General features: G+C 39.4%; 1 protein-coding gene across 2 annotated transcripts in view; it reads right to left on the minus strand.

Moving 5' to 3' along the window:
• The window catches only part of DPP10 (dipeptidyl peptidase like 10), a 427,130-nt gene that overhangs the window by 185,697 nt on the left and 219,250 nt on the right, over nt 1-22,183 (minus strand). For both annotated transcript variants that reach the window (XM_026647418.1, XM_026647420.1), the window contains exons 4-5: nt 21,064-21,158; nt 8,866-8,940 (exon numbers count right to left, since the gene is read on the minus strand). In XM_026647418.1, coding sequence (XP_026503203.1) covers nt 8,866-8,940; nt 21,064-21,158 — 170 coding nt within the window. The remainder of the gene's footprint in view (nt 1-8,865; nt 8,941-21,063; nt 21,159-22,183) is intronic.

The raw sequence follows: 22,183 nt of genomic DNA on the forward strand, positions 1-22,183 counted from the left end.
TTGTTGGGGAATAGTCAACATGGTGTTTGTAAAGGGAAATCATGCCTCACCAATCTACTAGAATTCTTTGAGGGTATCACAAACACGTGGACAAGGGGGATCCAGTGGATATAGTGTATTTAGATTTTCAGAAGGCCTTTGACAAGGTCCCTTATCAAAGGCTCTTAAGCAAAGTAAGCAGTCATGGGATAAGAGGGAAGGTTATCTCATGGATTGGTAACTGGTTAAAAGATAGGAAACAAAGGGTAGGAATAAATGGTCAGTTTTCAGAATGGAAAGAAGTAAATAGTGGTGTCCCCCAGGGGTCTGTACTGGGACCAGTCCTAGTCAACATATTCATAAATGACCTGGAAAAAGGGGTAAACAGTGAGGTGGCAAAATTTGCAGATGATACAAAACTACTCAAGATAGTTAAGTCCCAGGTAGACTGCAAAGAGCTACAAAAAGCTCTCTCAAAACTGGGTGACTGGGCAACAAAATGGCAGATGAAATTCAATGTTGATAAATGCAAAGTAATGCACAAAGGAAAACATAATCCCAACTATACACATAAAATGATGGGGTCTAAATTAGCTGTTACCACTCAAGAAACAGATCTTGGCATCATTGTGGATAGTTCTCTGAAAACATCCACTCAATGTGCAGTGGCAGTTCAAAAAGTTAACAGAATGTTGGGAATCATTAAGAGAGGGATTAGATAATAAAATGGAAATTATCATATTGCCTGTATATAAATCCATGGTATGCCCACATCTTGAATACTGCGTGCAGATATGGTTGCCCCATCTCAAACAAGTTATATTGGAATTGGAAAAGGTTCACAAAAGGGCAACAAAAATGATTGGGGTATGGAATGGGTGCCATATGAGGAAAGATTAGTAAGACTGGAACTTTTCATCTTGGAAAAGAGGCGACTAAGGGGAGATATGATAGAGGTCTCTAAAATCATGACTTGTGTGGAGAAAGTAAATAAGGAAGTGTTATTTACTCCTTCTCATAATACAAGAACTAGGGGCCACCAAATGAAATTAATAGGCAGCAGGTTTAAAACAAACAAAAGGAAGTATTTGTTCACACAATGCACAATCAACCTGTGGAACTTCTTGTCAGAGGATGTTGTGAAGGCCAGGACTATAACAGGGTTCAAAAAAGAACTAGATAAGTTCATGGAAGATAGGTCCATCAATGGCTATTAGCCAGGATGGGCAGGGATGATGTGCCTAGCCTCTGTTTTCCAGAAGCTGGGAATGGGTGACAGGGGATGGATCACTTGATGATTATCTGTTCTGTTCATTCACTCTGGGGCACCTGGTAATGGTCAGTCGGAAGATAGGATACTGGGCTAGATGGACCTTTAGTCTGACCCAGTATGGCCGTTCTTATGTGTGAGTAACATACAAATCTGAAGAAACTTGCCTTTGATGCGGACACAGGGGCAAAATGAGACAGACATGCATGGAATTAAGTGGCAGGCTACAACTTTTATTAAACTTTCACCCGGGGCAGGGGTTGCTACCCACCCATCACCCATACTCTCCATTACCAGCATTTCATTGGCTCCAGTGCGGGGGGTACAGGGCTCCTTACCATATAACCTGTCACTCAGGATAGGCTCTCCTCAGCCTACCTGCAGGGCTCAGCTCTCTCTGAGTCCTAACATCCTTCCCCCGGGAGAGGGGCAGAGGGTGCAGAAGGGTGGGGACCTCAGGCCATGAGGGCCACAAGGTCTCACCTGTGAGTCCAAGGCCCATCACCAAAATCCCAGGCCTTTTCTCTCAGATAACAATTCATTTTATTCTTTTTACCACACTTGAAACTGGCCACAAGTTGCAACAAATAAACAAGTCAACCCAAGTACCTCAGTAAGGTACTAAGCGCATTCCTACTTAAGTCACTGTGGCTTGAAGGCGCAGTGAGGAAGGCAAAAAAACCTCTCCCTGGTTCTCTGCCAATTGGCCCATGGTAGAAACAATTCCATCCTGACCCCCAAACAGGCGATCAGCTAGACCCACAGCATCTGTCAGACCAGATTCCTGTTCCTAGTTCAGGGGGGAGGGAGGAAGAGTCGTGCTGCTGGAATGGAGTTGAAAGAGGCTCCACATGGCCTCTGCACCAAGTTAAATTCTGGGAGCTAGGGAATTCTGGCCAATCAGCATGCCTCCTCCATGGCCAGAGACTCCCAGGGAAGGAGCTACCTAGTGTGCCAGAATGAGTGTCTCCTTCCCTTCCTGCTGAAACTGTCCCATTTCACCACTGGCCCCAGCAAGTTGCTCTGCCCTTTGAGGCAGGTGGGCAGCATTTTTAAAGACAGTTCTTTATTTCATATGCAGTACTCCAAAAACGAGTGGTGTGCAGGTGAATTCAGGGGGTGGCTTTGTTAAATGATAACATCACCAACCTACAGCTAGTGCTTCCTGGGAAATAATACTCCATAGTCAGACTTCCATAACAGTACGGCATCATTTTGTTGAAAACACCTGTATCATTTTGATATTTCACATTGTTTATTCTAACTCTGAATAATCTCTAGATTGAGAAAACAATCAGCAAACTGATTTTCCTCTCTTTCAATTTCAGCAGAACAATTACCATAATTAATTTCACAGACCAAGAAGATAAGATTACTGACATAACTGAACATTTAACTGCCAAGTAATTGGTAGGAAGATTATCTCATAATGCATAACAGATAACCATAATTTAGGGCTTTAATGCATTTTTTCTCCTGGATTCTTCTAATCTGCAAATAAGCTCTTGTAGATCTTTTGCAGTGCACTCTAAAAGCTAATATCATAGGCACACTGAAAAAGCTCGATGAGTGTGCCACTTCTCTCAATTTACCCTCAGTTCTTTGTAGATTGTGGTCAGCTCTGTTATTATTCTGTAAAAATACATATAATAACAGTGGAGTGATGATAAGCATCCCCGCACAGCGGATAAGCAACTTCAATCTCTGCTGATTTCTCTTCAACTATCTTGCTGTGCTTGAGTCATTACTTTGTTTGGTGCATTAAACTACAACTTTTCAAAAAGTGTTCTGAAATATTGTTCATTCACATAGAACGATCAATTCAAAAAACAGTTAGTGTCATGACTCAGCTTCCTCCCCTTCTTTCTGCACAGGCTTGCGTTCTCCTTCATCCTGCACTTACCCTAACTGATTATTAAAAATCACTTCTTCTGGTGTATGGCTTCCGACAGAACAAACAATGAATTAGATGGTGGGTCAGTGATGTAGCACTCTATCACAGCAGCAGCATCTGGAGACATCACGCACATCCATCCACCATTTACAGTGCTATAAGCTAGTAATGTTTTACACACATTCCCTAGTCAGACTGGCTTACAGTCTAAAGACCCAATCTAGGCAAGCACACACTTACGTTCCATAGATTCCTGAATGGGGAGGCATCTAAGTTCATACCATAAGTGCTTTTGTGAATCAGGAACTAAAATGGGCAAATGTAACTTACTTCAAGAAAGGCAAGTTGTAGCTGATTAGTGGTAAAGAAAAGATGACAGGAAATGTTCCTAAAATAAGTTGGCATTAAGAAAGCATTTGAAGGACAGAGAGGGCATGTGGCAGACAAAAAGGGATCAGAAGAAAGGGATCACAAAGTCAAAACAAAGGAAAAGGGAGATATAAGGAGAGAGAAGTGGTGAGGAAAGGAGAAGGGAATTTGCTCCAATTCACGAGCTCACTCTTCAATGTCAAGCTGAGTTCTCGTGAGGCAGTGGTGAGGTCATGCATTAGGATCCAATCCAAAGCCTAGTGAAGTATTTGGAAAGTCTCACATTCACTTCAATGGACTTTGGATCAAATCCTTATGAGGTAACCCTGCTCTGGGGAGGAATGAAGATACCTTGGAGAAACTTCCTGAGCTCCTTAGTGCTCAGGGCATGCTTGCGAACTAATGTGCCATTCTTTAAGGCCAGTGCAAAAGGGAAGGTGGAATAAGCATATGCAGTTTTCCTTTTTTGTAAGCAGAACTTTACCTACCTTTTTGGCAGCTGTTACTATCAACATGTACTGGAGTTAAAAAAAGAAGAGCTGAAATGACAGATTTCAGTCATGTCACTTATTAAAAGCAACATTGAGGGAATTGCTTCGCTCACACTCCTCACTGGCTTCCTAATATAGCCTCCACCCATCCTTAATGTCACATCACCCACTCCAGACCTTGGCTGAAAATGATAACCTTACAAGAATATCAAAGATTTACCATTCCCAATCCGTCTCATTCTGTATACAATAAATGCACGGACGGCACAGGGCAATAGTCTTACTACTGCCATGTTTTTCACATCCCCTGAAAATATAGGCCACTTTCATTCCTCACATTAGTTATCACCTGTTGGTAAGCTACTTGGTAAAGCGAGAACTTTTTTCAGGGATGTTCGTCAAATAGCATGAGCATCAGTAATGGAAGTCTGAGCTGCACTCAGCTGATCCACATGAGTTTTGGCAAAGTCACAGAATTGCAGAGAACAGGCAAGAGAACTGGAAATATGTGAAGCTACACAGTAGTAAATACACTGAAACCACCCCCACCACTTCCACAGCTCCCACCTCACTATTGTTACAACTAATCCCTAAGGTGACTGTACCTCTCACTTTTACTTAACGTCAAGCCACATTGTGTAGTGTGCTGTCATAAAGGAGGAGACAAACGTGTGTACAGAAATCAATATGCCATAATGTGAAGATAATTTCATCACACAACTATCTTGCACGCGATAAAAGCTGTTATTTTGCCGCATACCAAGTTTAGAAAGCAACGCGAAACCAGCTGCTGTGGCACAGTTAGATTCCTTTGTTCCTTTGATTAGGCATGATTTAAATGATTCATTCAATTATTACTTTTGTATTCAAAGATGGCTTATTTTCATGCAGATTTATGTCCCGTTATGCATAAAGAACAATCTTAATTGTGCTGAAACAACTGCAAATTTAATTAAAGTTTGCCATTCCAAGCATAAAATAGATTAGAGAAAATGCTGACTATGGTAAAAATAAATATTCAACTATTTAATTTAACTCAACATTTATTTTTAATCCAAACATCAAAATAACCTTGTTTCTAATTACAATTTCATGACAAATGTCTTGAACAAACATTCGTTTCTACTTTACTTCAATCTATTCAGTTGAATTATACTAGCTTCTTTACAAAACTCTGTTGATTTATAAAGCTGCACCAGCTGTATTACTATGTCACAATGGAACACAGATAAACATATGTAAACTATTACTCTCATTAAAGAAAAACCAATTACCCAAATATTTATGAATAGCTTAAATCCAGTCAAAAGGGTTACAATTCAGTTAGATGGCTGATAACGCACAATGAGTATGGGAAAATAAGAGTCAGATTCTCAGGTAGTGTAGTCAACAGAGCTATACTGATTTATACCAGCTAAGGCTCTGGCTGTAAATGTTTAAAACAGTCCAGTTGTGGTTCCCAATAATGAGTGCCACTGAAAATTGTACATTTACTCTACAAAGTGGTAACTTCCATTACCAGAAGCAAATTCTTCTGTATGAGAACAGTATACATTTTTGATGGCATCAACTAAAGGAAGAATCTGGCCTGATTTTGCTCTCATTAAAATAATTGAATATGCATTATACTTTATTTTCTATTTTTAAGTCTATCATTTTAAATCTATGAAATTATAATTAATTACATGAGGGCAAATCCAAAGACTGTTACCAACACATAGATTTCCTTGGGACAGTCCTCAGTAGGTCTGGGGATCTCTGCTTGGGAAAGGGTTGCAAGGGAAGGGCTGGGGGGAGAATGAACATCATGTCTTCTAACCCTTTATGACATCATCTCTTCACAACTGATCCCCCTTAAAGGGGAATTCCAGGGGCAGGTTACTGTCAGAGCTATAGTGGCAGAGGGCCAGGCAAAACAAATAGAGCTGGCACTCCTGGATAGATGCCACTAGCTTCCTGTGTATCTTTGCAGGGTTCCCCTAGCACTGGCCACCTGGGCGTCTTGTACGCAGAATCAAACCCCACTCTCCTAACAGTGGAAGTGAGAGAGGGAATAATATGAAGCAAATAATGTAGAAAAAACAGAGGAGAAGCTGTTGAAGTATGACAACATCAAAAACAAAATCAATGTTTTAAATAAATTAAGTAGATCAGGCATGACTAGTTTTCTAAATGAACCAAGGACGTGAGATGAGAAAACACACATTTTACCTCATATGCACCATAATAGCATAAAATTATGTTATGCAACAGTTTTAGTGATTTGTACGGTTTTAAGGTGACCACATATACCCCTGGGACAGATCTTCAGTTGGGGTTGATTGGTGTAGCTTTCTTGACTTCACTGGAGTTATGCTAATTTACAGTAGACGAGTGCCTAGCCTAGTGGATAGAGCAGTGAACTTGGACGCAGGATATCTGAAAGCCCAGTGAAGTTAGGTGGCTGACTTCAACGGCTTTGGATCAGGACCGATAGCTGGATGATTACTGTGCATATTCGTTTGATGTGGTTAACATGGTGTTGCTTGTTTTTCACCTCTGTGCTGTTTTCTGTAAATGATTTTACTTGTGTGAATTTTCAAGAAAATAGGTTTTAGGCAAATAATGGAAAAACGTAATCACTAGAATTTGCATGGGAATTCAGATTTTGAGAGTCACAAGCCTATTTTCAAGGAACAGAAACGTGCCGTGTGACTTTTATCCAAGTAAGGGCTAGACATTTTTGCAAAAATTAATTTAAAAAGAAAATCATGATCTGTCCGAACAAATTAATGAACAGAAAAAGCCACCAAAATCAAATAAGCTAGGAAGTATTTGCAAACTGCTCATCACTTGTTTTCATGCTCAACTGCTTTAGCACAGGGAATGACTGCACCACAACTAAGGTGGGGCAGAGTTTGTCTGGGGTTTACCTGGGAAGGAGAGCTCCGCTTTGGGGGGGGGGGGGGGAAGAGGGGGAAGGAGGTCAGAAACTGCTGTAAAAAAGATGCTCGGTGGTCAGCTTTGCAGCAATGACTCCCCCATCCAGGAATGTGAGGTCTGAAGGGCATAAAGGTACGAAACCTGGGTGGGGCAAGTCTCTTTGTTCCACACAGCAAGGAAGCCAGCACCCACCCTCCTTCCCCAAGTGGAGGCAAATGGCAGGCTGGGTTAGGACCTGCTCTGGGCGTTACGCTCGTCCCTCCTTTTAAAGGGGGGCTGGGAAGGATTTTTTCCTGCACCACCAGAATTGGCTTCAGTGGAGTGAGTATTTTTTGCCTTCCCCACAGCGGTTGTGAGGGAGGACCTTTTCTGGTGAGAAGAAAAGATTGTAGGCCATATGTCTCAATGTATTTTGTAAGGTTTGGTGGATATCCAGTGCAGGTACTCCATTGGGAAGGCAGCCAGTGACCAGATAAATGGCCTGGTAAAGGACTTAAAAAAAAGTACTGGATAAAGGAACAAAATGGGGGAGGGGGTTGGGGACTTCTCTGATTGGTACGTCAGGGAGCCCTCCCTCCCTCCTCCCCCCCCGTTCTCATAGCCCACCTTAATCCTCTTACGAGGGTGGTGGATGGTAAGGTCCAAGCCATGGGTCGGCTGGGGGACCTGAATGGAAACAAAGAGGGGCTGATGAAAGCCCTGGAGAATTGATTTGAATAAGCATAGATTTGCCTGCATTGTACACTTTATCTCCGGGTAGTCTCAGACATCTATATAATAAAGTTGCAACCTGATTAAAATCCATAACAAGTGTCTCCTGTCCTTGCGGTGTACTCAGACAATGGCTACCTACCATTCTCTGCCTCTAAATATCTGCTGATAATTGAACTTTAAAATGAAGTACAGTGCTGTAGACAAAGCAGTAATGACAAACAGAGAGAGGGTCCTTCTGTAAAGTGGTGAATTCAAAGGGATCCTTCTGTAAAGTGGTGAATTCAAAGGGATTTGAGGGCTCTTAGCGGCTCACTGAATCAGCCCTTAGTGTATGTAGACATAAGGGGTAACACTTGTCCTTGGTGCTACTCCACTGAAGATCTCCCCATAACGCAGGGTAATATAGCACTGCTATTATTCCCTATTTCTCCATATAAGAAACATATTACAGAATAGTTAGGAAGGAAAATCAGAAGGAGCAAAGAAATATTTTGACCAAGAATCAAACTTGAATCCTTATATCTACTGTGTAAAATCCTACAACACAAAACACAGATATGTCAGCTGTTATATTTAGTAATAACTGCTTCCTTGTAACTTGGTAGAAAGAAAGAAAGAAAGAAAGAAAGAAAGAAAGAAAGAAAGAACTAGAAAAACTCCCATTTACTTCAACGGACTTTAAATGAGACTCAAATAAATAACAGTCTTTAAGCAGTTACTTTTTTCCCTTTACATCACACCACTCTAGCATGTTCTATTAGCTGTCAACATATTTTCCAGGTTGCAGACATAATCATTAAGGTTAAAGGTCTAGAGAACAATAAAGGAATGTTACCAGTGCACCTGCCAGGCTTTTATTCTAACCTGGAAATGAATATATTTTATCCCAAGAAATTCAGCATACTAAACACAAGTAGTCTAAGGTGAGTTACCAACATGAAGCTTATCAAAAATAAGTAATAAAATCAATATGCTCCTATTTCTGAATATTGATTTCTGAAATTAAGGGAAGTAAAATGTTTCACCTATGTGGAATTTTAACACAGAGTTTATTGTCCCAAAACATAAAAAAGAAGAAAAAAAGGTTTATTTGAATAGTGATTTAATATATCTGTCTATCAACATCTTGTGAATAATGGGAATGCAATCATAAGGTAAATCATAAATGATAAAACATTTAAAGTGTCAATTAAGGAGAAAACTGAATGTATGAGTAGTTTGCTTACCTGTTTGACATCATATGCAAGAAGAACAAATCTTAAATCTGGTGAAACTGAGTATCTTGATGCTTTGAAAGTTACCTAAAAACAGGTAGTAATATGGGTAATTAACACATGTAAGGTCATTTTTTCCCAAAGATTCTGACATTCACTTAAGACCTTTACAACTGCAAGATAGTTCCTATTACAAACAACTGAATTATTTGTGCATCAGAAGGGCTATATTAATTCTCAGTGTAATTTCATTGACATTATTAGACTACAACAGATTAATTTGGCTGCTGCACTATCAACAAATTAAAAAAAACTCTGAGACTTGGTCATGATAGCAACACTATGCTCAACATTAACTGTTTGAAGGAGGGCAACTATAATCAGCACAGTAGAGGAAAGACTAAGCTTCTGCTGATATATACTTCATATACAATTATGAAAGAGATGCCTCATTGCTTAAGCTTAAAGATAATTGTGACATTGCACCCCATAATGCTTTATAGAAATATGCTTATGAGTGTAAATATGACATAACTAGAATATGTTTTATTCTAGATATGCCATGTAACATATCTTTGCAAAGGTTATATCCTTCTGCATGTATTCATTTTATTCGTATGCATGTATCATGTTTATATCTGAAGTTATGAGTGTTGGCTCTATGTTTGTATTTAAAGTGTTTGCTTTAGAAAGTACCTAAGGCAGATGTGGTCAACATAGTGTGAAGGGGTTACTCAAGCAATTGGGAGAGTTGGCAAACAAAGAACCTTGATAGACGCCAATCCACATCTGAGCTTTCCTGGGAATTCCTGTAGAAAACTGTCATGCATGGGCATGTGACTTGCCCATGTGACTCCAAAACTCCATTTTGTAGCTGGATTCTACACAGGGAGAGAGAGGGGTTTCCACCCACAAGAGAAAGTCTATTTAAGCCCCTGGAAGCCCCTCCATTTTGTCTTCAGCTGGCATAAAAGATAGCCTCTCTACCCTAAGGCGATGCCTGAAAGAAACTGGAACAAAAGACAGTAACTACAGGCATGTGAGTGATTGCTGGACCCAGACTAGGAGGAAGTATAGTCTGTGAAAGAGGCTTATTGGAACATCTCTGAGGGTGAGATTTACCTGCATTTAGTTTTTACAGCATTAGGCTTAGACTTGCGTGCTTTATTTTATTTTGCTTGGTAATTTGCTTTGTTCTGTCTGTTATTACTTAGAACCACTTAAATCCTACTTTTTTTATTTAATAAAATCACTTTTTACTTATTAATGAACCCAGAGTATGTATTAATTAATGTGCATATCTCTCTATCAGTGTTACAGAGGGTGAACAATTTATGAGTTTACCCTATATAAGCTTTATACAGGGTAAAACGGATTTATTTGGGGTTTGGACCCCATTGGGAGCTGGGTATCTGAGTGTTGAAGACAGGAGCACTTCTTACGCTGCTTTCAATTAAGCCTACAGCTTGTGCGGGACGTGGTTCAGACTTGAATCTGTGTTTGCAGCAGGCAAGCATGTCTGGTTCAAACAAGGCAAGGTACTGGAGTCCCAAGCTGGTAGGAAAAATGGGCTCACAGCACATCAAGTGGCAGTCCCAAAGGCGTTTCTGTGACCCAACCCATCATAATAATGTACAGAAAAAAATGGATAAGCACATTTAAGCAATAGAGCTTCGTCTCACTAGTTGCTTCTCCTTTATCTTTATGAGCATAAACATTTTGTAGAACAACCTTCACTAAGAGGAAATGTCTTTTATTTTACAGGAAATTCAAAGAAAACAAGAAGAAAAATCCCTGGTGGAAAGTAAAGTGAAACAGAAAGCAGCATTATAAAACTAATATTGCTTTATATATGGTTAAGTCTACATGACACTCAATTGAATTGAGTATTGTAATTTAATCAAGGGGTAATGCTGATGTCAGAAAGAATTTAATGCATTTGATGTAGAAAGAGGATCAGTGTGCCAGAAGAAATAGTACCACTGAAGAAAAATATTTTACCTTCATTTGGAAATATTTGCTATCTACAGAAAGAAAGGGTCAAAAACCAGGCAGTGAAGATATTGGCAAGATGAAAAGAATAGAAGCAGCATAACTGGGGGTGGGAATAGTAGCCCAGAATTGGGTATACCCACAATAAAAAGGTTTTTCGTGGATGCTGCTATTCTCAAAGGGCCTGTGCACATGTACACAAATGCCTGAGCTGACTAACTTGGGGTATGCAAGGGTGTCTAAACTGGGCCTTGCTAAACACCACATTCAGGCTAGCTAATGCCCTCAGATAAGTGTATGTACGTCTCTCGCTAAATTCAGAGGAAACTACATGTTTGACTCTGAAGGCAGAATTTTAGCCCTTTCAAAACTAATAGAACCAACCTTGCAAAGAAATCACTGGGAAAACTTAGGTTTTGAAACAAAACACCCATAGTAAATGTATTATTTTAATATTGAGCACAGCACTTCTACAAGTGGCCGGAGGAAAAAAGAAATACAAAAAGCCACCAGAGAAAAAGAAAGGAAAAGGATTGTGGGTTTAAAATAAATTGTTTTGCTTGTTCAAAACAAGAGATTCCTGTCCCCACAACCTAACCTTGATTGACTGACTGACTTATGCAGTCAAGACAGATCATGTATATGAACATTTCACTTATTTGGCAAAGCACTAAGAACATTTTTAGATGTGAAGTTCTACTTCATTCTGGCAATGTATTAATTATTGCCACACTAACTCAGTCTTCTGCAATATATAACCTGGGAAGTTTTCCAAAATCATTTTCAAGCAAGTGAGGTTTCCTGCATTTAGTGAGAATCTTCAGTCAGTGATTATGCCACTACAACACTAATGACGCACTCAGAGTAAACACCTGGGCAGCTCAGCTGCAGAATGTTGGCACTTTTAGGCAAAGCCAGTATGAGCTAGTTTCTTATTTTCCATTAAAAGATCATCTCAAGTATCTAGGGATTTATAATTGTGTGAGACATGCTGAAGATGTCCTGGTTCACCTTGCACTCACCTGCACTGTTTTGTATGGTTCTGGGAGTGTCACATGTATAAGTGGAGTGTAAGTAAATTAGCTCCTAATTACAGCTAGTGGCTTTGGCAGATTATTTCCCTCCTTCTGGTATAATGGGATTATTCTTGCTAACAGAAGTTGAAAATATGGAATATTTTTATACGTTCCACAAGCAGGAAAATTAATATTAGGCCAGCAGAAAACATACTAAATAAGCTTGGCAATCCATGCATGCTAACACTTTCCAAAATTCACTTTAAAAATGCAATGAACGTATTTATCGAGATTGAGATTTTCAAATGAGCCTAAGGGAGTTAGTGAGGTGCCCATTTGAATTTCACTAGTGTTTGGGTGCCTAACTTCCTTAGGCTTTTGTGAAAATCTCAGCCTCGTTTTTTGGGGGGGCATCAAACGATAAGTTTGGCAATAAAATAAGAAATTTAGCCAGTGTTAATTTTCACCATTATATTCACAGAAAACAGCTTTCTAGGGAAAAAACAAGTTAGCACCTGTACTTCTATTCATGACAAATAGGAAAAATATGCCAGGCTCAGAGTCTGTAGGACCATCATAGTGAAAGAAAGGCAGAGAGAGTAGGTGTTCCACATGCTCTTCTTCCGGGTTCTTCCTTGCCCACGTGACAGACGTCTGACTCCCTTATGGGTGAGAGGATGTCAGCTGGTGTCGAACTTACGACAGTTCAGTGCACACTGGGCCTGATTATAACTGATAACTGATGCTGCTTCCAGTCTCTACATAACTTTAGAAGTGTTTTGAAATGAGATCCTCAGAAGAGAAATACAGGTTTTTTGTGGGTTTTTTATTTTATTTTTTTTTGAGGGAAGGGTTATTGTTTACATAAGAATGGTCATACTGGGTCAGACCAAAGGTCAATCCAGCCCAGTATCCTGTCTTCTGACAGAGGCCAATGCCAGGTGCCCCAATGGGAATGAACAGAACAAGTAATTATCAAGTGATCCATCCCCTGTCACTCATTCCCAGCTTCTGGAAGACAGAGGCTAGGGACACCATCCATACCTGACTAATAGCCATTGATGGACATATCCTCCATGAACTAATCTAGTTCTTTTTTGGAACCCTGTTATAGTCTTGGCCTTCACAACATCCTCTGGCAAAGAATTAGACATACTTGCTTTTGCTTTTTTTAAACCTGCTGCCTATTAATTTCATTTGGTGGCCCCTAGTTTGTGTGTTATGAGGAGTAAATAACACTTCTTTATTTACTTTCTCCACACCAGTCATGATTTTATAGACCTCTATCATATCCCCCCTTAGTCATCTCTTTCCAAGCTGAAAAGTCACAGTCTTATTAATCTCTCCTTATATGGAAGCCGTTCCATACCCCTAATAATTTTTGTTGCCCTTTTCTGAACCTTTTCCAATTCCAATATATTTTTTTTGAGATGGGGCAACCACATCTGCACATCTGTTTCTAGCCAGCATGTTCTCTACCTTTCTGGGGGAGGGATTTTCTGTTTTGTTTGGTTTTCATTAAGCATTTTATTAACCTGGGACTTTAGTGCTTTTAACCCTACCAAGAATAGAGCCATTTCAAGACTGTTCCTCTAAAATTGACCGTAAAAAATAATACTTAGCACGTCACACAGTAATTTGTGTCTTCACAATATTAGCTGAGGGACTATGCTGTTGATGTTCATTGACCTGTTCAGGTCACCTTATCAGATGGTCATTGGCCAAGTGGCAATGCAGAGCAGTAATCAAAGGGTAAGGATTACGTGGATAGCATTAACATGGCACTAAGTTTCAAAATAGTTTCCTGAAGCGGCAGTGGCAACTATGGGAACGGTGAGCATCAGGCCCCCTTTCATTTCTGTAAATCAGAAGTTTGGTACACAGAGTTTTGTACCAGTGTAAAGGTGGACTGAGAAAGGATTCAGGACCATTGTGATGATTAGGATAGGGAGCACTTAGTGGACAGGTCCTAGCTACAGAAAAGGCAGTGTAGCAGTAGACAGAGAAGGCTTAAGAAGAAAGTCTGGTAGCAGTCAGAAAATGCAGGGTAATTGGAGAAGGATGGTCCAGTGGTTAGGACACGAGGCCAGGACTTGGGAAACTAGTTCTGTTTCTGTGCGACTGAGCAAGTCAATTAACCTTTGTGCCTCAGTTCCCATTCTGTAAAATGGGATAATATGACTTCCCGATCTCCCAGCAGCATTGTGAAAATAAATACATTAAAGACTGTAAGGCACTGAGCTACTACAGTAATAAGGGGCATATAAGTATGGTAGGAAGTAATTGAGGACGGCCCAAGAAGAGAGAGAAATGGATCCTGATAACAGAGGGGGCCTTACAGCAAAAAGAAATATAGCCAAGAGAGACACAGAACTGGAAATAAAAAAATAACAGCCCCCTAGAAAGCTAATAAAAAGACACACACACACAAAAAAAAGACCTAGACAGAAGAGACTAGCAACATGCGAGGTCAATGGAACAAGAAAAACAATGGCAGGTGCATGAAATTAAAGAGACTGATGAAGTCAGGTGCATAGACTGATAGATAGAGTAGGCAAAATCCAAACTTGAGTGGATTCTCCTGTTATTGGGTCTGGCCTGAGATTTTTATGTATTCTACAGTATACGATAAATTATATACAAAAATCACACTAAACAAGGAATTCAGGTTGTAAAGTCAAGCATTCAGAAGTTAGGAAATTCCTGTGTTAAGGTTGCCTGTGCAAGTAGAGACTGTGAAGGGACTTGCAGCATTGTGTATAATTAGGGACGGATTTTCAAAAAGATACAAAGGGCAGTTAAGTGCCTTTCCTTTGTGCTTTAAAAAGCCTCCCCCTTATTTACAAACATATTTTGAACAAATTTGTGGATATTGACCACTCTGATGAGTTACGAAAACTGTTGCAGATGTTCTTGAACTTTTACCAAGGGATCCTTACAATTTTATTTATCAATCATTCTCTCAGATTTTCGCATATCTATGTGCATTGTTGCACTGCACTAATAAACCATAATATAAAATAAATTAGCTGTAGAGGTTATTTAGCATTTAGAAGTGCATATGTGGGTGATGTTCTAATGTTCATAACATATTCACAGCATGTAAGTGTCATTAAAACACCCCATGTTGCAAAAGTGAGTAATATTTATGTGGTATAAAGTGTAGTTTAAAGCATTTACTATTATTCACTCTTATTAATCTTTTGTGGAAAGCTCTTAAATAAAACAGAACCATGTAAGCTGCTTTTGCAATTAAAGCTACGATAATCAACAAAGAACTATAATTGCACTATGATGCTGTATTGAGTTTCCAGTCAAGAGAGAGGAAGGTGACAATAAAAGAAAGCTTACTGCGAACAATTCTATGTGAAATATCACAAAAATATTCACTGCCAAAAGCTCCATTCAGACTAAAATTCTAATTCTGTGCTTTTGGCTGCAAGGCCTCTGCAGGGCTTCTACAGCTGGGTTGCCACAGAGCCTAATCGTGATTCATGAGCCAAAACTACTTCTGCTCTGCTCACCCATCTGACACCATGCATCTAATTAGCAGGCAGCAAAAAGTAATCCCTCTCTATCAATCCACGTGCAAAAGATGGCCCACAGTAATATCATACTAGAAGCACAATACACTCTGGGTACATCAAATGGGAAGCCCCTGGAAACTTGTGCAGTTTAAACAGATTAACTGGATGAGACCCGGGACAGAGGCTCTTAAGCCTGACATTAAGCTTTCTTGAAAAGGCAGGGGAACCAGGGCCATGGGGAAGGTGGATTTTTGAAGCGCAAGGGTAAACATAAGCGCATGAGATTCATATTTTTAACAGGGTCCCCTAACTATGTGAGGGGATCAAACTAGAACATAATTTTGGGATAATTAAATATGCATGATGAGGCAACTGCATAAATCCAAATTATTTTATTCTATATTTCTAAGATTAGTCCTCTAAAGGGCAAGGAAAGTAGAGGGACTGCATTAATTTGATGTGGCATTCTCTTGAATGCTTGCTGGACAGTAAGTGTGACTCAGAAAGGCAAGTTTTCATAGCAGGGATAACTCCAGAACGAAACTGGCTGCACAAAGGGCTCCCTTGTCCAGTTAAACCCATTTCCTTCCTTCCAACCATGCTGCCAGAAATTGATCCTACGGCTTCTGCTGCATATATGATAATATGCATACAGTTAGTGGAGTGTGGAGAGATCAGCAAAAGGAGGAGAAACTAACTCTTTCTTTTACGCAGAAGTGTTGGGGGGAAATGAATCACTCCTCCTTCCATTTGCCCTGCTCCTCTACAGCCAGAAGGTTACAAGGAGTGGGAAGAGAAAAAAGAAATGCCATGCCAGCAATAAAGGAAGTAAGAGAATGTCTCCTCCCACCCAGATGCTTTTCTGCTGAGGTGATCTGATGCTGTTGAGCTAAGCTGTTTGATTTACTGGCTACAGCAAAAGACAAAGTCTAGACTCCTGGTGGTACCCCAGGTTGCTACTGCCTCACTCTGTGACCTAGGACCACTCATCTCTGTGCTTCTGTGATTAATGTGTGATGTTCAAATAAGAATATCATTACTCTATTTGTATTACAATAATAAGCACAAGGCATTTCCTTGTATAAATATAGATAGTTCCTTAGCGTTATTTGTGAGCCATGTTTTTTTTTTTCCTTGCAGAGATTCTCATAACTCCATGCTCTGTCCTCTTAGCAATGGAAGGTGAAAATTCATGGTCTGCAGGTCTCTCCTGAGGTTAGAGAGAGTTAAAACACTCTCCTTTCTCTCTATTATCCCCTTCACACTCTGCACAGGATGCACCTAAAAAGAACAGGAGTACTTGTGGCACCTTAGAGACTAACAAATTTATTAGGATGCACCTAGTTTCCTATCTGGAACACAAGTGCTTTGATGGCCTTCCTGCTGTTGAATCCTGCCTCTGGTCACAAAGAGCAGGATTGATTTATCTTAACAATACTGCATGTGTGAATAGTGATGCATAAATTACTCCCCCCCTCCCCTCCCGCCTTTCTGTTGCTGTCATCCTTCAAGGTTAAGACTTTCCACTGCAGTCACAAGATATGCACAATCAGCTAACATGTGGATGGAGACTGGGTAGCACCAAAGTGAATGGGCCAGGAACTGGTAGGTCTTAAAGCAACAGCCCCTATTTTATTTATGTTTCTAACTTCTTCCCACATCCTTAATCATCGCACATGTGGTAGATGGATCCTAGCAGTTTTTGAGAATTAATACATTTGCCATATTTTCAGTTACTAATTTTTAGTGGTCTTTTTTGGGGGGTGGCAGTGGAAGGAAGGGAAATGTTGACATTGGTTGTTTTCAGTGGCTATGAATTGGGAAGTGGATTATGGGTCACTGGGTCCCTATACTTTTTTCATATTTGCAATTTCCTGTATTGTTTTTTGTTTGGGGTTTATATAATCTAGGTGAGGGCGGCCATGCTGGTAGTATGGTGAGGGATGGGAGAAAGATGAGAGACCATCTGCATGCATTTCATGAGCTCAAGCAAGCATGCAGACCCCCTTTCTTGTTCCTTCATGCAGCCATCTCTGAAATTGCGTTTATGATTGGGTTACTAACAGTTAATCCATTTATTGACAAAGTTTTAAAAGAAATGACAGTAAAAAGAGTCTGTTAAAAAAGGAGAAAAAAAAAGCATGTCAGAAAAATGGCAACCTTATTTAGACAAAAATGTGGTATGACTCCAAAATCGTTTTGGAATTATAGTGTGTAATAAGGATAAAAATTTGCTGCTGACTGCTAAATTGGTGAGCAGGAGCTTACATTCCAGGGTGACAGGAACATTAGCTAAATAATAGAGAATGTATTGCCATCACACATTGATACAGCATCATAATATAAATTCAAGATGCCATGTTGTTTAGTGTTGATTAGTTTCTAGACTCTTTGGCTCCATGGACTATTGAAGTTGCTTAGCTTCCAGCTGTTAACATTTGCATATCACTGGTTTAGAGTATTAACTGTTTATTGGCCAGCTAGAGATGGCACACTATTCACTCTTTAATTCTAACAGGTTCACTGAAGTTGAATGATATAGTTCAGAAAATGCATCTAATCAATAACCTACAGAGATGCTAATAGGCTATTTATGGTGCTTCTTGAAATGGTTTTGTAATTTTTTCCCTATCAATACATTTTGTTAATGATTAGATTATTTTGTTAATGGGCTGATTATATAAAGTATTCAGTCTTCTCTACTCATGTTTGGAGAGGACAAATGGCTTAATTATAGTAATTTTTAAGACAGTCTTTGAATAAATCCATAGGAGACTGAGAAAAAACCCTGCTGTTTTCTATAGAAACTTTTAAAAGACATTCTCTTTGGAGGAGAAATAGAGACTTTAAAAGAAGAAAACACCAGAACTTCTTAATAAATTCCAGCACCATTACACCTTGATTAAAAACTAAAGTGGTATTTTTCTTAAGGGGAAAAAAAAAACTTTTCTATAATGCACGTAACACAGAACTTACTAATGAGCCCAGGGTCTGCCTTTTTGTGCTGAGTGAGTTTTGCTGGCAGATATACATGGAGAGGGAACACAGTGAATGTCTTTCAAAGGCTTTTCAGAAGGCTTTGCCTCTGCATTTTAGACAGAAAGTGACACTAAGTAGGATAAAAGAAAACTTACTCTTCACAAAATGGCAATCTCCAAGGAGTAAAGCAAGAACCTCTGAGCTGCACACTAGGGGCCTGCATGCATCAAGGGATTAGTAATAAAGTAAGATGATATTCACTTATAAGATTCTGGTTCAAATATAGCCAATTTAGAGAGCAACCAAGAGCCATGACTACCTCTTTGGTTGTGTCCCTGAAAGAAGTTTATTATTGCAGTCTGATTTCTAATAGGCAATTATCAACCTCACTAAGAAAAACTCACCCCCTTATTGGCTATTTGGACAGAAAAAGAGAGAGAGAGAATGAAAAGTGGAAGAATGTTTCATACTGAAAAGTGGCTTCTCTAGGATGGGACCATGTGTGGAAACTTGCATTGCCAGTGCCTGTGTTATGGGGTGCCCGTGTTTTTGATGAGCACAAGACAGCTCTGCAGGGTGTTAAACCAGCACCATTTCTATTTATGCACTAATGATTATGCAGATATGACAGTGAGAGAGGAATTATGATTAGTGATTCAGGAGTTTAGCCTTGGAAGAGTACATCTAGCAGTGTGGAGAAGCGGGAGCATTTTTGAGGGTAGAGCTTAGAGAAGTGGGAGTATTTTGAATTTAAATTCTGCAACCTGCCTCTGTTTCATTATGACCCCATGTTAGGACTGTTTGCTGTGTATTCATCACAGACAGAAAGTTGTCAGGTACAGCAAAATTCCCTTTTATTATTATACCTACAAGTCATGTTTAGGTTTCTGCTCCACATACAGTTTTTTCATTCCACTTATATGTGACTGTGGGTAGAATCTACCTCATTTGTGCTTTCAACTTTTTACTATGCTCACATACTGCATTCAAATGAGCTTCTTGTGGAAAACAGACACATCATCTCTCTATTCTTTGCCTCTGTTCCCTATATAGGCCTGCTGGACTGTTGGTTGGGTATTAGGCATCTTTGATCAGTTGCCAACTTCTAATTAAGAGTGTGTGTCTTGTGCCTTGAACTCAGTCTGGGTGATCTGAGGTTGAACTGGTCCCGTCTCATGCAAACCCAGAAAAGAGCAACCCTCTGAAAAGAGGGGGCATTTGCAGTGTTTGGCTGCCGTCCACATCAATTTGTTGTAAAATATGGTGTTTTTCCATATGGAAAAGGAACAATTTTACCCAAGTGGACAAAAAGAGACATTTATAATTGGTAATGCCAGCTGTTCTCAGTGTTGGATTGAGCCTTGAGGCATAGATGGTATATAAGGTGCACCATTCCAGAAATAGACCCAGGAGACACTGGGTCTCACAGACACATCCCTCAGACAATTCCCTCCCCTCTGTCTCCTGCTCAGTACAGAAGGGTATCACATTTTCTGTAGGCCTATACCAACAGAAAATACAGACCCCGCCCCCCTGCAGTGGCTAAGGGAGTCCTTTGCTTCTGGAGATTGGTTCATTCCCAAGAGCTCCTGTCCTCCTACCACTAGTTGAAGTGTTTAGAGGAGGCAGCTGGCTGGGGCCTGGTGCCCCTGAAACAGAGAATGCTCCTGAGGTGGGGGAGAAAGGAAGTTACATTACAATGAAATACAGGGAGCAAACAAAGCCAAGGTAACTTTGGGCTGCATCGGCAAAGGCATCACAACACAGACCAGGAAGGAGATAATCCCTTGCCATGTGGCTCTGTTGACAATGAGTCTTGAATTCAGTCCTGGGCACCTTCGTCCCCAAAAACTGAAGTAAATTCAGAAACCAGCAACATAAAAGATCAAAGGGCTGTAGGGACAGATTTGTAAGGAAGAATTGAAAAGGATGAAATATGTACCGCATGGCTTGATGAAGTGAGGATTACAGGTAGTATCACTGGGGCATAATGGGATGAAATAGAACAAAGGGAAACTTAAGCTAAATATCAAAAAGTATCCTAAGAATAATTATTATTAAGGGAGCACTCTGCCATTGCAAGGCATTTTACAAGAAGTCCAGAGAGCACACAATCTAAGTTCAGAGCAACAGGTAAGTAGAGAGAGGTTAGTGGAAATGAGAAATATATACTTTTTCTTTATTTAATTATGAGAGCTACTTGAATCTATAGTAATGTCAACAAAATGGAAAAAAAACATTGAGGGTTTTTTTTCAAACTTTTCCACATTTTTCAACCAACTATATGGTTTAATTTTTCAAATTTTGATTTTTTTAAATTTCAAATTTTGACCAAAAACCACCCACGGAAAACTTCTCAATGTTTTAATATTTCCCCCCTATTTTATGATCAACTCTACTTATTATACCCATCAGCTAGATTCACTGTAGGCAGCACAGCAGAAGTCAGCCTTCAAAGGCCTCTATCAGACTGTCTGCCAAGCAAATGATAATATACTGGATTGGAAAATCTCGCATTAACAGTGGAATGGGTGGTATTTTCCATCTCTAATATCATCTATTCTAAATAGATTCTATATCATTTTTAAGCACTACATTCTTTGTCTGTTATAGATAAATGCCAAATTATTATTAACTGGATGCCATTTAAAAGTGACATACAATTTTAATGAGTAAAATAAGTATGTATTACTTACAAAAGTTGTATTTTCCAATAATAACGTGGTTGTATTTGTTTCTACATTCAGTTTAACAACATGTCCATTCCTATTTTTATACACCACTTCTGTATCTGCAACAATAAAGGCATTATCAATTAGCAAAAACACTGAGTATTTAAAACATCTGCAGAGACAACAGGCATATTTAATAAACAAAATAATTGCAAGACACATTGATACATCAAAATGTGTGCAAACAGACTGAGGAATGAACCTCACTCATAATATCTATTTTGTTTGCTTGTGTTGAGATCATTAAGTAGATCAAACTGTTTATGCCCCAAATCCTGTTAATCTGATTCAAGGGGAACAATCCTCAATGGGGTCATTCCTGTGAGTTCAGAGAGTCCACCCTCCTGTGAGCAAAGCAAGTACCATTACGCACAAGGTTTCAAGGCTGAAAACTGCTCACATGAACATCCCTGTAACACAAGTAGATTCATTAAAGTTGATGGACGACTCACATGATGAAGAGCCTTTCTGGCGGGTAAGATTTTGCAGGACAAACCCTGGACATTCTATTTCTCATATGAATGCTTTTATTACACTTCTGTACTTTTCCTTTAAACACGTCTGCTGCCCTATCACTTGTAAGTGATACTATCACTATAGGTAATGGGCAGCAGACATATTTAAAGGAAAAGGACAGAAGTATAATAAAACCATTAAGGTTCTCTCTCACTTGACTAATTTATAAATACTGAAGGAATCTCCCGCTATTGGTTTAATAAATTGCAGTCAGACTATATCTTACATTTTTCTGTTCTGTATTCCAGTTAGGAATAGATGATGCAACATGAGTAAATCAAAGGAATGAGTTACACTACACTAGCAGGAAAGGATTAAGACATAGATATGATCTGATCTGTTACGGTATGTTTACTTATAACATACATAAAAAAATTTCATGTTAAAGTCTGCAATGTGAGTAAATCGTCTCTCAACAACTTGTTCTACTTTTAGTTACCACAATAAAAGAATAATTTATAAAAATACATTCAAATTACAGACAAAACTACAATATATAAAGGTACATTAACTGTGATTATTATAAAAAGCAACAGAGGGTCCTGTGGCACCTTTGAGACTAACAGAA

This window comes from Terrapene carolina, unplaced genomic scaffold (genome assembly GCF_002925995.2).
Source record: "Terrapene carolina triunguis isolate 2854851 unplaced genomic scaffold, T_m_triunguis-2.0 Scaffold62, whole genome shotgun sequence".
Lineage (NCBI taxonomy): Eukaryota > Metazoa > Chordata > Testudines > Emydidae > Terrapene > Terrapene triunguis.